Source organism: Ctenopharyngodon idella, chromosome 13 (assembly GCF_019924925.1).
Source record: "Ctenopharyngodon idella isolate HZGC_01 chromosome 13, HZGC01, whole genome shotgun sequence".
NCBI classification, from domain to species: Eukaryota; Metazoa; Chordata; class Actinopteri; order Cypriniformes; family Xenocyprididae; genus Ctenopharyngodon; species Ctenopharyngodon idella.
This window is the reverse complement of record NC_067232.1, coordinates 17,477,564-17,491,455: the sequence shown is the minus strand read 5'-3', so window position 1 is coordinate 17,491,455 and position 13,892 is coordinate 17,477,564. Positions and strand designations below refer to the sequence as shown.

Genomic DNA, 13,892 nt, shown 5'->3' with positions numbered 1-13,892 from the left:
AAAAGGTATGTGCGGCTGTACATGTGTGGTTGCAAGTACATCCTTTTGTTATTTTTCTCATTGTGTGACAAGGTAATTTCAATAGAAAATGGTCCCTGTTATCAATGCGAATGTGGTGAAGTGAAATTCTGAGAAGAATAAAATAGAAGTTATGACTTCATACTTCATAATTGGATGGCAGCAACGGATTGATCAGTCATCCTGTACAACCTCAGACACTCAAAGGGACTGTGCAAGTAGTGCATCGCAGGAAATGTTAGTAACAGATAGTCTATATACCAAACAATGACATTCAGTAAAGAAATGACTATGCTGAAGTCATTCAGGATGGTCTCATCTTACTGACCCTGATGCAACAATGTCAGCATCTGCCTTTCATGAGGGTGCTACATTAAAGCCGTGTGAAATGATAGCTTTACACTTAATATACATTAGAATAGCTGAAAGCTGTGGTTTCTAAAGAATCCGCAGCCCAGGCAAGTGAATATCTGCAAGAAATGGTTATTTGTAAGAAGGAATTTACCTAATAGTTTTCTTCCCACTGCAGTAAGTCTTAAGAAGAGCTTTATCCTGCTGTACATATGGCTGCTATGAATCATGTATGTTAAGTGAGCATACTATATGTAGGACACCAGTGCAAAAGGTGTAGGACTTTGGCATCCATTATTGAGAAAGCTAGACCTGAGAAATGGCACTGAGGCTGTACACACTGTTAAGTTTTAGGATTGACAACCGCATTTAAATGCTGTAGTGAGTCCTGTAAATTATCGTTCCATGTGTGTACAGAACACGATTCACTCCCGAAACTGCAATGTTTGACACCGTGGTAACCATAACAACATTCTGGCATCTCACGTGTTTAGTATCTGCTATTCTGACCAAAAAATATAGTACAATGACAAGACTCATAATGTTCAGCAATTTTAACTAAAGCACAGTTGACGAAGACAACTTGTTTTGCTTGTGCTCGAAATGGTTGATTCACAAAATGCGCTCTTGTAGTGTTGCCATGTCTACTTAATATAAGTGATTTTGGGCTTGTTGTTTAAGCTTGGCTCAAAGTTATTAAAGTGTGCAGGTGCGGGTCGTGATATTTTGGTTTTATTTTCAGCTTAAAGCATTTGGATTTATTTTGGTTTATTGTGGGCTTGTTCTTCATGGTTTTTCTAGCAAGGTATGGCAACACGAATGAGTAAAGACTTGTACGGCTTTCCCTGTGATTTCTTGCACTGTATAACTGTAAACGACCGTATCAATTCCAGCGAGAATCCTCATCCTTTCGCAGTGCATGTAAAGTGGATTCGCAGGGCAGAAAACAGCATCTTCTTGATATGTCGACAGCACGAACCAAATTCTTCTAGGCCTCAGCTACGGGTCAAAGTAGACATTGTTCGCGACCAACCAGTAAAGACCATAGGCTGGCATTATGCGAATTTGTTACATTGTTACGTAGATATGTAACAGGAAGTGAGACTGGAATCACTGACGACTAATTTCAGCCGTTCAGAATTTATTTTTCCTTTTAGGGGACAATAACTTTATTAGGGCTGTCACTAACAACTATTTTTTATTAATCGAGTAATCGGTTGTCATTATTTTGGCGATTATTCGAGTAGTGAAGTGCCATCTCTAAATATGACTTTAAATACATACAGTATATAATAAAAAGCAGCAATAATAATTGGTTTAAATAAAAATAAAAAAGTCATAAGTAAGTAATTATATAGGTTTTTTTGAACAACATTTAAAATACACAATACAAAATAAACAATATAAACAACACATGTGCATTATGTATTATAAGAAATGCCTGCAGAGGCCGCCAACGGCCTGGTGATTGTTGTTGTTGCACTTTAAAGCAAATCCTTGTTTAATACTGTCCAAACAACATTTAATTCAAATGTCCATTTAATCTTCAATATTTGGCCACTTCTGCATGATTGCAATGCAACAGCCACTGTAATTTCTTGAACAAGTGATGTGAGGGTTTAAACGTTTATTTTGAAATTGCGATGAACAACAATTTGCATATTTAGGTTTGAACTTTTATTCTGAAATCGCGATGAACAATTTGCATAGAAACATATTTATGTATTCTTCTGTGTTGGCGTAGATTTACAAATGACAAATGTAAATGATAACAGTGCAACTATGAATCACAAAACGTTCCCAAATGTGCATTAATGGAAACCCAAACAAACAGCATATGCAGAGAATAAGCTTGTATGGAGCAGCATTTACTGTGAACGGAGCCTCTCTGAGGTACTGAAACACGTAGGCTGCATCCGAAAACTGGAAAATGCTGCCTTCGGAGGACACATTTCAAGGTAGGAAGGCAGCAAGACACGTCCAAATCCAATGTTAGCTTCCCTTCCTGTTTCCTGAGATACCTTCATCTGATCGATTTTTGAAGGCAGCATAGATGTGTCCTTTGCTGCCTTTGATATCCCACAATCCTGTGCTTTCCATTCTGTGACAGTTGAGGTAGAAAAATAAAGATGGCGTCCGAAAGTTGGTCAGTTTGTGTGTAAATTCACTTTTTTGACCAACATTTTTCCACTTTTGATGTAATTTCTAGCGAGAAATTACTACTGTAGTAATTAAATATTTGTTTAGTTCTCACCAAAGTGTGCTCTATTTTGTGGTAGATCATTCAACTGTTACGCTGCCTCAGAAGTCTGTCTGAAATCAGTTTTGTGAGGTGCCTTCATGCACAAATGCTGCCTTACAAGTCATTGCCTGATAGGGCAGCGAGGCAACAAGTCAGCTACCTAGGTTTTCGGCTGCAGCCCTAATCTGCACGCATGTAAGAGTCGCACTTCTCTGTGAAACCTGCAGCGCGTGAATTTGTTTAATTGAATCGCAGCCTTCGTGATTTTACAATAGCACTATGCTCTATTATGATTTTATATGGTTTTAATACATTGCGCAGCCTTAGAAAATGGTCTAATAATTCTCGTCTGTGGAATGCGCCACTTCCATTTTTTTGCCGGTTACTCGACACAGGTAAATTGCAGTTGAGGATTTTTTTAAAATCAAGTACTTGACTTTAATCAAGGAATCATGACAGCCCTAAACTTTATTTGTCATGCACTTTAATTTTTTTTTTTTTTTTTTTTACTTCCAAAAACAGCTATATTGCACACTGCATGAAAGGCAATATTTGAAAAAGCATAATAGGGGCACTTTAAAAGTTCATAGTAGTAGCTTAAGGTACTACACCTTTTGCTTTTAGGAATAGATAAGGTACAAAGTTGTACCTTTAAGGGTACTGGCCCAGTGGCAAGCTGTTTTTGCAAGTCATTTTATTTTAAAGTGCATTTAAATTAGAGTTGAGTTTTCAGTGTGATTCGATGTTCAGTGTTATTTGTGTGACAGGGAGTTATTAACTATGAAGAACGTTCTAAATCTGAAGTTCCATTTCAGTTCCTATGCTGCCTTAGAAGTTCAAAAGGTTTTGGAACAGAGCTATTACACTAGTCTAGTCTCATACGTAATTAATGATAGTTAGAAATAATAGGCAGAAGAAAAATATATATATATATAATGGCTCCTTACAAAGAACTTTCTCACTTGTCAACACTTTCCCAGGTCAGGAAGAGTGTACTTCAAACCTGTGAACAATGCAAAAGGTTAAATTGAGTTTCTTTGAGTCAAACCCATTTATCCTTTAATTAGATTCAGATAAATAAATTGTTTGTGTGTTTTTCATCACAATTAGCCTTTGAGCTGGAGTCTCTCTCTTAGTGCATCCTGCTTTGTGTATGTTCACCAGTTATTATAAATATTTAGCTTTGGCCCTATTTTGCTCATGTCTTTCAGATTGATGATCATGGGCCAAGGCTAATTACCAGTATGCTGTTGCTTTAAGACTGCATTCATAAATCTTAGTTATTTATAAAGATTGTTAATAATAGGAATGACTATAGTTCACCTTGATAAATTCATCAAGCTTTAAAGCTTAACGAATTACCTTGTTTGTGCATGGTGAACTCACATTGACCAACAATTCTTGGTCATGTTAAGCTATTAACTTATTTATATAAATATTGTATATTAAATAAAAAGTTGTAAATCCAGATATGACAGTTTGCAACTTATATGTAATATTTATATAAATAAATACATAAATAATTAATAGCTTAACATGACCAAGAATTGTTGATCAATGTGAGTTCACCATGCACAAACAAGCTAATTATATTTAATTTATCTCTATGATTGTATATGCATCTACACGTATGCAGATTTCTCTTAGACTTAGTTGTTTCTCAATGTCTCAATACTAACGGTGAACTTCAAACACCAAGACACATGGCTGTGTTGATATGGTTAAATTTCAAACTAGTCTCATATTTACTTTGGAAGGATGAGTTGTTCCAGGGATTACCTGCACGGCTTTGTGGGGCGTATAGAGGATGCTGGGAAAGAATGATGGAACATTTGTGTAAGCCACAGGTATCTTGCTCTCTGTTTTGACAGTGAAAAAACTCCAGTCTCACTGTGTGTTCTTGCTGCAGATGCATTAATGTTGACACTCCAAATTGTCCCTAGAGACATCAGGTAAGGCTGTGATTGACAGTTCATCATGGGCCGGTGCCAGCTGTATATAATCCAGCAGATATTGTACAGTGCATCCATAGTGGCAGAGACCCAATACTCGATTTTGTTTGCTACAATCTAATGGAAGGATGATGCCTGGAATGAAATTGGGGGTTGATGCCAGTTTGAATCAGCCAACTTTGGAAATCATTGAGAAAAGTTGTACACTTCCAGTCAGAAATTCTGTATTGATGAGTTTACAGGCACAATTGTGCCCCAAAACACTCTGTTCCCCACATTTTTAGCAAATATTCACTGTCAAAAGTCTTAAAAAATGTATCACTGGGTATCCTGTTTAGTCACACTTGACCTTAACAAACTCTTCAGTGGATGCTTCTAACACTTGAGGGAATAATTTATGGCATGCATAAATGCAGATAGAGCTTATACTCATTTGGCTTTCAATTGTTGCTGTTATGAGTCATTTCTAATGTGTGAAACCAGTTTGTAGTTTGAAACGCTTCAGAGAAGATAGTGTACAGTAGATGTTCTGCTGCATGTGTTAGAAAAATAAAGTGTGCTTGCTAGAACTGTAAATATATTCAGTGGTGACTCAAGCTTATTACGTTTTTGAAAACATGAGCAATGCTGGAGGTTTCTTTTTTGTCTTCCCAGTGTTGAGCAGCATCTGCTCTCAACACTAAACCAATTAGACACTGAGCTCCCAAGAATGCTAAAAGCAAGAAGGTCTGTGAAAGATGAAATTAAATGTAATAATTATATACGTATATGAATGTCTTAAAATTAGTTGTTGTTGTTTTTTTTTTTCTTTTAGACAATGTTTGCCATTTTGAATTTGCAACTCATTCAAACTTAATTCTGAGTGAAACCGAATATTTAGTGTGAAAAAAAAATTCAGGGATGTAATTGATTTTATCTGTTGGGATTTGGTAAGATGTGAAAAGTGGGTTATATTACCAGTCTAGCTAAGACAATGGAAAAATATACTAGCAACCGTTTTAAAGTGTGTGTGTGTGTGTGTGTATATATATATATATATATATATATATATATATATATATATATATATATATATATTGTTAAAAAAAATTAAAGGAACACTTTTTAATCAGAGAATAGCATCAAGTCAGTTAAACTCCTGGGATATTGATCTGGTCAGTTAAGTAGCAGAGGAGGTTGTTAATCAGTTTCAGCTGCTTTGGTGTTAATGAAATTAACAACAGGTGCACTAGATGGGCAGCAATGAGACGACCCCCAAAACGGGAATGGTTTTACAGGTAGAGGCCACTGATATTTTTTTCCCTACTCATCTTTTCTGACTGTTTTTCACTAGTTTTGCATTTGGCTAGGGTCAGTGTCACTACTGGTAGCATGAGGCAATACCTGAACCCTACAGAGGCTGCACAGGCAGTCCAACACCTCCAGGATGGCGCATCAATGCATGCCATTGCAGGAAGGTTTGCTATGTCTCCCAGCACAGTCTCTAGAGCATGGAGGAGATTCCAGGAGACAGGCAGTTACTCTAGGAGAGCTGGACAGGGCCGTAGAAGGTCCTTAACCCATCAGCAGGACCGGTATCTGCTCCTTTGTGCAAGGAGGAACAGGATGAGCACTGCCAGAGCCCTACAAAACGACTTCCAGCAGGCCACTGGTGTGAATGTCTCTGACCAAACAATCAGAAACAGACTTCATGAGGGTGGCCTGAGGGCCCGACGTCCTCTAGTGGGCCCTGTGCTCACTGCCCGGCACCGTGGAGCTCAATTGGCATTTGGCATTGAACACCAGAATTGGCAGGTCCGCCACTGGCGCCCTATGCTTTTCAGATGAGAGCAGGTTCACCCTGAGCACATGTGACAGACGTGAAAGGGTCTGGAAAAGCCAAGGAGAACATTTTGCTGCCTGTAACATCGTTCAGCATGGTCTGGGGAGGCATATTCATGGAGGGACGCACAAACCTCTACAGACTCTACAATGGCACCCTGACTGCCATTAGGTATCGGGATGAAATCCTTGGACCCATTGTCTGACCCTACGCTGGTGCAATGGGTCCTGGGTTCCTCCTGGTGCACGACAATGCCTGGCCTCATGTGGCGAGAATCTGCAGGCAGTTCCTGGAGGATGAAGGAATTGATACCATTGAATGGCCCCCACGCTCGCCTGACCTAAATCCAATAGAACATCTCTGGGACATTATGTTTCGGTCCATCTGACGCCGCCAGGTTGCACCTCAGACTGTCCAGGAGCTCAGTGATGCCCTGGTCCAGATCTGGGAGGAAATACCCCAGGACACCATCAGTCGTCTCATTAGGAACATGCCCCTACATTGTCAGGCATGCATACAAGCACGTGGGGGCCATACAAACTACTGAGTACCATTTTGAGTTGCTGCAATGAAATTTCAGCAAAATGGACTAGCCTGCTGCATCATTTTTTCACTTTGGTTTTCGGTGTGTCTTTGAATTCAGTCCTCTGTAGGTTGATCATTTTAATTTCCATCAAACGATGTGGCATCCTTTCGTTCCTAACACATTACCCAGTCCATATCAGTATAGAATCCAGCATGATATTTTTCCCCATTAAGGATCTGATGTGTTTTCAAAGTGTTCCTTTAATTTTTTTGAGCAGTGTATATTAAAATAGAAAACAGCTATTCTAAATGGTACAAATATTTCACAATATACTGCTTTTACTGTATATTTGATCAAATAAATGGAGACTTGATGAGTATAAGGTGAGTATTTATTTATTTAAAAAAAAAAAAAAATTAAAAATCTTTCTTAGCTCAAACTTCTGAACGTTACATTATCCAATAGCCAAAAATTCTTTCAGAGGATAAAGCAAGTTATTACATTTTGATTTTAAGGTTACAGTATAAAGATTTTTTTTCTTCAAAATATCATGCACAGATTAATCTTTCACAGACTAGGAATGCGTATTAAAGTAAAAAGGTCCATTTTGATTTCTTGCTGACTTTAAAGCATTATTTTCAGGCACAACAGGTCTTGCTGAGCAGAGGATGAGCTTACAGCGACAGCATGCCGACAAAAAACTGAATATTCACGTCTCCCAGGACCTTTTCCCCAACAAGAGCCCTGAGCTGATTACACTCCCTCCTCCCCTTCATCCCCGTAATGAACACGAGGAAAGAGGCCCCTGAACTTCACCTCTTCCGTCTCCCTCCCATCTTAACGAGATCCTCTCCACACTTCCACCATGAGACCTCAGCCTAATCTGTGGAGGCACTGAGGTATTATTAGAGCTGTAAGAGTCCTTGGAGGAGACGCTAGGAGCACGAGGCCTGGCAGATGAGATGGGCTATTGGGAGGTGCACGGTTCCATTAAGATGGCATTCACCAAGGGCCTTTGTTATCATTGATCCTAACGCTTTCAGGGAGCAGTGAGACTTACTGATCCATGACCATCTCATCTGTCTTGCAGGGTTTGAGGGAACTCGCTGTGAAATTGATAGCGATGAATGTGTCTCAAGACCTTGCCAGAACCAAGGCCGTTGTGTGGATGGGGTCAACAGTTACAGGTCTTTTTTGCCTTTTATTTCTAATTTTAGTTCTCTATTGTGTTTGTTTGTCTTTCAGCAGTTATGTTGCCATCAGGCACCATTTTGTGTTAAAGGGACGTTTCACGCAAAAAATGAAAATTCTGTCATTATTTATTCACCTCCATGCAGTTTCAAACTCACAGTTTTTCCCTTTTTTGAACACAAAACTTTATGTAACTTTTTTTCCATAAAAATATGGTTCACTATGTCACACATAGGCCATATGTCAAGTTCTAAATATAACAGACAATAAAAAATCCAACAGAATGTGCAAACAGTCTATAAAGCATGGCAGAATTGTTATTCTTGGGTAAACTATCCCTTTAAGACCTCATAGGACAATATCAACATACAGTAAGAAACATTTGTTGAAATATTTCTCTGAAAGAATTGCTCATAAAATATGATCTTGCTCAAATCTGTTCTTTAAATTAGAAATGTATTAGAATACAAATTTTAAATTAAACAAAAAAACAAAAAAAACAAAAAAAACCGTCACATTGCCACATTTTTATTAATGTAATTTAAAATTATTAATAATATTAATAATAATACAGTAATACCAAATAAAAACAACCCATGTTATTTAAAAGAATAATTGTTCCATATATATTTTAAAGACTGGTTTTTGTGCTTGTGCTGGAATGGCCCATTTCAGATCCGGGCTTCACATTTCAATTGGATAGAGGTCAAAACTCTGACTTGACTTCTGCTTTTGCAGCTCAGTTGTTGTTCTGCCCAAAGCAGCCTATTTACTTCCTCCACAGCCTCTTTCAAGGTTTGCTGTTTTCCAGACATAATATGGTGTATATTTATCAGAAAGGTCCATTTTTGGCTTGTATGTCCACATGCCTTTTTTTTCTTTGTAGTACTTTGGACTACACTAGGTGTTTTTCCGCACAATAGTCAGTCAGTGGTTTTTCTCTGTGGTACCTTCACATCTTGTTGGGTCACTTTTAATGTGCACTACCATGGCACTACCATTCAAAAATCTGGGGTCAGTAAGATTTTTTTTTTTTTTTTAAGGGGGCATCGGATGCCAATTTTCCACAAGTTAGTATGATTCTTTAGGGTCTTCATGAAAAGTCTATGACATACTTTGATTAAATTGTCTTAATGGTTGTGTAAAAAAACACCCTTTTTACCTTGTCAAAAACAGCTCTGTTCACAGCGAGCCGTTTCGGTGCATGTCCCTTTAAATGATAATGAGCTACTGTTCACCCCACCCCTATCTTCCGTGGGCGGGCTGTAAACACTATTTGGCAGGTATTGCATTGAACTCACAATTCTTATTTATTCAGTTATAAATGCTCAAAAACAATTAAAATACATTTAAAATTACTTGTTAGTCATTAACTAACACCTTTATAAACCTTATTGTAGTGTTACCATGTTATCTTTACATAAAATGTACACCGTTTGTAATAAGACAATCACCTTAATGCATTGTTTATTATAGACGTACAGTTGTGAATTACAGTGAGAAGGTTCTAAATAGAAATGACGACATATGTTTGTTCGACCGTATTATTTTGATAATGAACAAGCTCCAATGTCACGTTCGCAGTGCTTTGTTGTGTGTGCGTGAGGCGCCGGCGCGATCAAACAGCAGTCTTTGCCTCATCGTCATGGCAATGGTTCGTGGCCAGGTCAGATTACGTCAGAGTTTGTTGTCGTTTGTTGGAAAATCATACCACACTGCTCAGACATTCCCCGACCCAACAAACGCCGATTTAAACATGTTCAGTCGGGTGAAAACAAACTCCGACCAACGGCAAGGGGTATCACACTTGCTGTGTCTCATTTCAGAGGCTGTGTCCTGATCCAACAAACTCCAACAGACGTGTTTGTTGGCGTTTATCTGTGCAGTGTGAACTGGCCTTTAACTTTAGCCGCATTTGTCGTGGAACTTGCTAACTAGCACATTATTAGGAAAGGCGATTTGCAAAGATTCATAAGTTAGTTGGTACTGATCCATCCTTCAGGAACTTTTTAGCAAAACATAAACCTTTTAGCACAGACATAAACGCATATAGGTAGATCCGGGGGCGCATTCCCTTCAAAAACAAAAATAATCCACTGCGTCTTCAGCGGCTCAGATGTCGAGAGTAAAGGACGACTGCTATGTTCATTCTTATATCCAATAACAAAACGCCTCAGTTGCTTTGGAGACATTCTTGTCTACACCTGCGCGGCGTCAAAACAATGGCGGACTGTTTACAGCTCACTCAGGGCGGGTCTATGCTAAAACGGCAGTGTCTGTCAAGAGTCGTGGGAGGGGCAAATTTGCAAATTTACATCACTTTGCCAAGAATCTGTGAACGGGTTGATCTGACAAAGTGCTTATGATTTGTGAGGATTAAAAAAAAGCACTGGGTGGATTTTTATCATTATAGGGTGGTTGTGTAGACACACTGCCAACACGCATTTACGTCCAAACACAATGTAAAAGTGAATTTTGCATCCAATGTCCCCTTTAAGAAATTAATACTTTTGTTCAACAAGTACATATTTACACATTAAAATCATCCAATATGACAGTGAATACATTTGTAATGTTACAAAAAAATTGTCAAATAAATGCTGTTCTTTTGAACTTTCTATTCATTAAAGAATCCTACAAAAAAAAAAAGTTGTCATAGTTTTCAAAAAAATATATTAAGCAGCACATCTGTTTAGCATTGATAATACTAAGAAATGTTTCTTTAGCACCAAATCAGCATATTAGAATGTTTTCTGAAGGATCGTGTGACACTGAAGACTGGAGTAATGATGCTGAAAACACACAAGAATAAATTAAAAGAAAAACGTTATTTTATATTTTAATAATATTTCACAATATTACTGTTTTTACTGTATTTTGGATCAACCGATTAATGAATGCAGCCTTGGTGAGCAGAAGAGACTTTTTTCAAGTTATAAAATCTTTCCAACCTTTCCAATTTTGAATGGTAGTGTATGTCTTAATACGTATATTGAATAAAATGTTTCAAAAATAATGAAAGATTTCTTTCATTGCAATTAAGTGAATATATGGTTGAATTTCACATAACCTTTGGTTTATTATTATTAGTAGTAGTAGTAGTATTATTCACTATTTAAATAATAGTTTATTTTTTTAGTTTATTTTTTAATGACAATTATTTACTGTCATGTCATGTAGCTCTTGCAAAGATATGGCAATGTAAAATCACATTTCGGTTCCAGATAAACAATGGAGTTTTTTCACAACTGTAAAACGATCCTTTTTTTTGTCATCCCCATGCAGCTGTTTCTGTAAACCAGGTTTCTCGGGCCAACACTGTGAGGAAGACATCAATGAGTGTGCATCCAACCCCTGCCAGAACAGAGGCGTCTGCCAGGACCTTGTGAACGGGTAAGTACCATGGCAACACAGAATTGCACGTTTTCCACTCTATACCGCAACCCCCATAAATTGATTATGATGTAGGAGCCCAAGTATCCTCTCTGAACTGTTTGTTTTTACTAGACGGTCTAGAAATGAGACACGTTTGAGAAATGCTGGCATTATTGTCTAAAGTGCTGCGGCTTATAATAAAGGTCTTTTTTCATCCTTGACATATATAAGCTGCTGGTCTAAACTCAAGTGAGAATAGTTCAGCAGGTTCGCATCACGCCTCTATATTGGCTTTTCTCTCTACTAGATCTTCTCCTCGTTGTGCTTTAATGGGCACCTCAGGGCTGCTCTCGGTTCAGTCCGACATATGGGCAGAGGAATCCCGAGGCCAATTTGAGTCCTAAATGGTTTGTCTCTACTTTGTCTCCTATCATGTACGGGCTCCCCTGTGATCATCTGCTCCCAGCGTTCCTCTGGAATTGCTTCCGTCTGAGGGATTTCACTTCAGGTGTTTCCGTTTGCTTACAACTTATTCTCTTCCACACAAGTGCTCTTTTGACACAGCAGGGCTTGTTTTAAAGGAGATCGTTCTCAGTGGAGCTGTTTGACCTGGCCTGTCAGAAGTTGGTCTGTTTGTATGCAGTTTACAGTTTACAGCTGTTTGCTTTGATAACCTGTGTATGTTACAGCAGACAGAATGTTGTTCGGGGCCAAGGACGTCAGGTTTTAGCTAGTTAGCATTTGCCTCTGTTGGTAGATATCGTAACTACACCATCTGGCTGCAAAAAAAAAAAAAAAAAAAAAAAAATCATTAATGGACACAACATTTTTTTTTTTAAATAATAGCCGCTTTTCCACAGTCGGGCTTAACAGTTCTAAGAATGGTAAGGAACGGTTAAACTTGAGCATGGTACGACACGGCACAACAACACGATTACCGTTCTCGGCCCAGAATTCTCGCCCCAGATGGCCCAACCTTGTTGGTAGAATCCGTGTAGTGATGTCGCCATTTAGGATTGGCTGGGCCGGATCGGCACGGAATGGAATGGTTAAGCAATGAGAACAGTTTGGCCCAATGGTGGAAAAGCTGCTAATGTGTATGCAACATATAAATCTCTAATATTTCATTACTGTTACAAACCCTTTTTTTAAATATCTAGGGAAAACAAGGGTGCAACATTAAAACACTGAATGCGTACTGGAAAACAATCTCACACCATTTTGAAGTCAGCAACGTGTCTGTTTATTACAGTGAAACCAAGACAAAAACTAACCCAGAATATAATTATTTACATAAATTTACAAATTATATACATTTATTAACCAAGCAAAAATAATTCACAAAAGAACGGGGAAAAGAGAAAAGAACGAGACCGTGCCAAATCAAAGAAAGAAACAAAATATAACCAATCTTACTAAGCAGAAAACAAAACTTCTAATCTAACTCAACCATCAGTATTCACAAAACAAAACCCCTACATTAAACAAAAAGAAAAATCTTCAGCATCAAAGATGCCCTAAATAAACTACTCTTACTATAAAACAAAAAATTCAAAAAGTGGCATGTGTCACTAAACTAGTGTTCTATACAAAACTGACAGCTGACAGTGTGGCACATGTATATCACGTGATATCTTACCTGTTCTTTATCTCTTTCCCCGTTTAGTAATGTCGGTTTATCAACCAGATAACAGAAACGGCAAGAAACACCAAAAGGAAAAGATCGAATGGGCCGTTAAACACTGACTTATCAAAGAACACAGACTTAACCAACAGGTATCAACACAAGGATGGTACAGGACAAAACAAGGACGCGAGTCAATCACCAAACAACAATAAAATGTGTGGCGTGCCAGAGAACTCCCGCTTCCCGCACAGGTGTGCTCTTTAATAATCAACTAGGGCGCCCTCATTGGTGAAGCCGCGCATTGTCGTCACCACGCGTCACGGTGATTGGTAAAAGATTTGACCACTCAGGTACCCGCATCACCCTGCTAAAACGAAAGTAAAGACAGAGGAAAAAAAGAAGAGGGAAGAAAACAAACAAACAAAATACCATTCCCAAAACAAATAATAACATGGGACGTAACAATTATGTTATAGTAAATGTTTCACCTAAGCCAGATAGGTCCTTAATCTGCTTGTAATCACATCTTTCTTTATAAGGCATAGCTGATTGATTCCTGCTGTATCAGTAGCCAATGGGCTTGCTGCTCAACTTTCAAATATTTGGTCAGCATTTGCTGTAGCAGTTGCAGTGCGCTTTCAGAAACCCTCCACCTCCCCCAGCTCCACCTGTATAGATCTGCTATGGGTAATTCATGTATGCTATTGTACAACAGCAGCATGTCTTACTTGCTCACAGCAGCGTGTCGTGTATGTATTGGCAGTAGCAAGACCAAACATATTAACATT

General features: G+C 38.3%; 1 protein-coding gene across 1 annotated transcript in view; it reads left to right on the top strand.

The window, feature by feature from the left end:
• Positions 1–13,892, top strand: part of eys (eyes shut homolog) — a 238,982-nt gene that overhangs the window by 92,271 nt on the left and 132,819 nt on the right. Inside the window, exons 17-18 of the mRNA XM_051917822.1 lie at positions 8,002–8,098; positions 11,388–11,495. Of these exons, the coding sequence (XP_051773782.1) occupies positions 8,002–8,098; positions 11,388–11,495 (205 nt within the window). The remainder of the gene's footprint in view (positions 1–8,001; positions 8,099–11,387; positions 11,496–13,892) is intronic.